Source organism: Cibotium barometz, chromosome 13 (assembly GCF_041138505.1).
Source record: "Cibotium barometz isolate CiBa-2024 chromosome 13, ASM4113850v1, whole genome shotgun sequence".
Lineage (NCBI taxonomy): Eukaryota > Viridiplantae > Streptophyta > Polypodiopsida > Cyatheales > Cibotiaceae > Cibotium > Cibotium barometz.
In genome coordinates, this window is record NC_141058.1 from 37,880,414 (window position 1) to 37,884,154 (window position 3,741).

At 47.2% G+C, this 3,741-nt stretch overlaps 1 protein-coding gene across 1 annotated transcript; it reads left to right on the forward strand.

Annotated features, from left to right (window-relative positions):
• Positions 1-1,316: 1,316 nt before the first annotated feature.
• Positions 1,317-2,944, forward strand: LOC147632652 (AAR2 protein family). The gene has a single exon (XM_086807464.1). The coding sequence runs from the start codon at positions 1,367-1,369 to the stop codon at positions 2,735-2,737; it is 1,371 nt and encodes a 456-aa protein (XP_086663590.1). The 5' UTR covers positions 1,317-1,366; the 3' UTR covers positions 2,738-2,944.
• Positions 2,945-3,741: the final 797 nt, after the last annotated feature.

A 3,741-nucleotide genomic window follows, 5' to 3' on the forward strand; every position in this document is an offset into this window, starting at 1 on the left:
AAATTTATTTTTTTATTTTTATTTTTTTAAATTTTTTTTGAAATTAAATTTTCTTTTTTTTGTTTGGGATAAGTTTTCTGGGGTTTCTATCTAGGGTTCAGCCTTGGCTGCGGTGCAGTTCGCACACAGCACAGGTCTAGGGATTCAAAAATCCCCCCTCGCACGTAGAAAACCAGATAACAGAATGCACGCCCACACGCGGAGTGAAAAAATAACAAAAGAAACAGAAATGCAGAAGATAAATTGCAGAAACAGAGATTGAAAACCACAGAAACACCTCAACAGCAACACAGACGCCTTTCCTACAGTGTAAATTAAACTTCACGCAGCAGCTCGAGCTGCAAACTGGAGCTTGGTGCAGGGCAACTCCCCGGCAGCGGCGCCAAAAATGTGCGTTTTTGCTGCACAGGTCGTAGCTGGGGACTTGCCGGACACCGTATGCGAGCCACGAATGGCTGCAAGCATACAACCAGGGAAGGAAGCTCAAACAGAATGCAAAGGGTGTGTCACTCACCGCTCAACTGCCGTCTTGAAGGATTCCCGCGTCGCAGCAGTGAAGAAGGAGCTGCCGTCGCCGCTCTACCGCCTCTCCGCCGTGCCGCTACACAGTGCTCGATCGCTCTCTCACTCACTCTCTCTCTCTCTCTCACACACGCAGGAGAAGGAAACCAAGGAGATAAGGCAAGAGTACTCTTGTATTCACAACACATGAGAATGAGGATTTTAGGGTTACATTTGGCTCTTATAGGTGACTTGGCCGTTCACACTTGGGCGTCCATACATGGCCGGCCGATCCTAACCCTTATCCTACTGATATTCAAGGTGCGCCTCTCATCGGCGATCACCCAATCCCTTCATCCTTAACATATGGTGCCGACAAGCCCGGCCCATGACTCAGAATATTTAAATTAATGACGTAAAACATAGTACGTCTCAATGTCCGTCATAGGTTAACACCCTTTTCTTGCATCGATACTAAGCTAAGCAACTTGTTTTTGTTGTTGATGAGCAAACAATGTGAGTTGGGTCATTGATGTCAGCTGTGCCACCTCATTCACATCACTGTCAGCTCCAACAATTTCCATGGTTGCACCCATCGCGATGTGTAAAGGCATAGCTCGAAAATAAACATGCGGGCACTCAATGTTTTCCACCCCAAAAAATGTGTAAACCTCCTAAAATGAACAGGTTGATCCAGCACATTATGAAACTGCACAATGCTCAAATCAATTTGGCTAAACTGGCACCCTAAACACCCTATACCAGGAGATTATTCAAATTAATCCCAAGAGTATATATTGCGATGAAATAAATCCAAAAGTTTTTGAATTTTGGTTTTGGTGTTCTCATCGCTATCGGGGCTGCCATGGCCATGGCTTCTTCGTCACAGCAGCAAGGTAAGCCACCCTATTCTGTACGTATTGACCCCGGAGACGCCCTGGAGCTGGTAAAGCAGGGGGCGTCTCTGCTAATCCTGGACATGCCGCCCGACACTCTCCTGGGCTTCGACCTCCAGATGCTCTCCTTAGGACCCCTCTTCAAAGGCCTCAAGATGATCCCTCCCGGTCCCCACTTCGTCTACTATAGCGCCACAGGCAGCCATGGCAATACCCAGTCCTTCTTCACAGGCTTCTTTATCCACCCAGGCCCTGCCGAGGTCATCGTCCGCAGGTGGGACTCTCTCACAGAGATGCTTGTCAAACTCTCTGATAGCGATGAAGAAGAGAGGTACCGAATTGCAGTTACCAATCTTGAATTTGATCGCCATCTTGGTGCCTATGATGTCAACCATTACCAGTCCTGGAAACGCCTCACAGGTCACCTCAACGCTCGAGTTATCGAGCGGTTTGAGCCCGTTCAAGCAGACATATCTGTCATCCATGAAGCAGATTTCGCTGAGACACACCTAACCCTAGCTGAAAGGCGCCTGCAACATCATCTGAAGGAAAGCAGGGAGACCTTTACTGGCCGTACAGTGAAGGCCAGAGGAGGCACGAGCACAGATGGTGATGTGGATGACCATAGACTGGGAAGCATGGATGTTGACGGCAGTACATTGCCAACAGACTGCATGAACATGGATGACCATAGAGTGGATGAACAAGGTACTACCGTGGACACTGATGGTGGCAAGAAACCTACTGGTAGGTGCTTTTACACACAGTTTCATCATCTTGTGAAACGTCCCGGAATAAGTGGGTCGGAGCTCACAATGTTGAATGTTGATAAAAGCTCTGAGCTGGAAAGCTTACTCAAGCATCAGTATGAAGGATCAGAAGACCTTTTGCTTGGAGAGCTTGAGTTTTCCTTCATTGCTTTCTTGATGGGACAGTCCTTGGAGTCTTTCAGTCAATGGAAGTCCATTGTGTGCTTGATGCTCAGTTGTGATGAGGCTCCTTTGTCCAAACACACTCGATTGTTTGTCAAGTTTTTGGAGATTGTGTGCTTCCAGCTGCAGACAGGCCTGAAGTCTGGGCCGTCAGATCCAGAGATGCCATTCATGGATGATACTTGGTTTTCGGATGATAACTTCTTGCGCTCACGCTTTAAGGAGTTTTATCAGTTGGTGACAGAGGCCCACCCTGTGGATGGAGATCTTCTGAAGCAGACGAGAAGGCTGAAAGGCATTTTGGAGTCATCACTTGGTTGGATTTTGGATATTGAAGAGGGTGATGCTACAGATGACGAGTATGCACCTGTAATAGTCCCGGAAGCAGAGCTCACCAGTCATTATTAGGACACCAAACAACATGGGTATAACTTTTCTCTTATGGTACTGTGGCACATAATCAACAGCCTTTATGTCAAATGGAGGGGACTTACTAACTGCCACCACAAGTTAGGCAAAACTGTTTCTAAGTAGGGTGCCAAGGATGTTTGTTTGAAACGTTTTTTGGGTTCTTACATTGGGTACTATCTGTTGTGTGTTGGTTTACATACAAAATGCAGTATTGAAGAAACTCAGGTCTGGCACTTAAAGCCTGTCCCTTCTTACCTGTCCACCCTTTTTAAACATTCAAAGGTTACAATCTTTGAAACAGTAGTGCTGACCAAAATTCAGCATTCTTATGTAAGCAGAACCAGCACAGCTTAGCCAGCAGATGCCTTTAAGCCTGAAGGTACAACTAGCTCTGACATGCCAGGGCTGAAACAGCAACACTCTAAAGCCATGCCTACCTTTGTGTTGCACTTGCGAGCTATGCAAGCTGTGTTGCTGCCCATACTCTAGAGTGCATGCCCACACAACTCAGGCCAGGGTGCTCATGATGCGCTGAAAGCTGATGTGGTACTCTGCAGCAAGACAGACGGCTGCACCTTCGTCACTCTAATTATTAGAAAAGAAGCATCCAATAATGATTTAATGCCCAGCATGTAGCCCTGCCAGGCCAAACACGTTTGCCATCCACACAAACCGGCTGGGCAACAACCGTTTCAAGGTCTAGCCTTAAAAAAGCATATTAATGATTCTGTTAGCCCATCTAGTTGAGCGTTTTGCCACATCAGCACTAGTGGTTGGGTTCATGCTATCCTGTGGGGCAGAGGGCTTGTGGGCATCAAGCCAGCTGGCTGGTTTCCAGGGGCAGCAGGGGCAAGTGGTAGAGGGGCAGGTGGGCAGCATCCAGGCGTTGTGTCTAGCTTTATAGAAAGTCTCCACCTAGTCCATTTTTCTCTTCATTACAGCAAGGGCACACTGTGCATGACGAAATACCACCAGTACTGAACTAGAGTTGTTACCTTCAA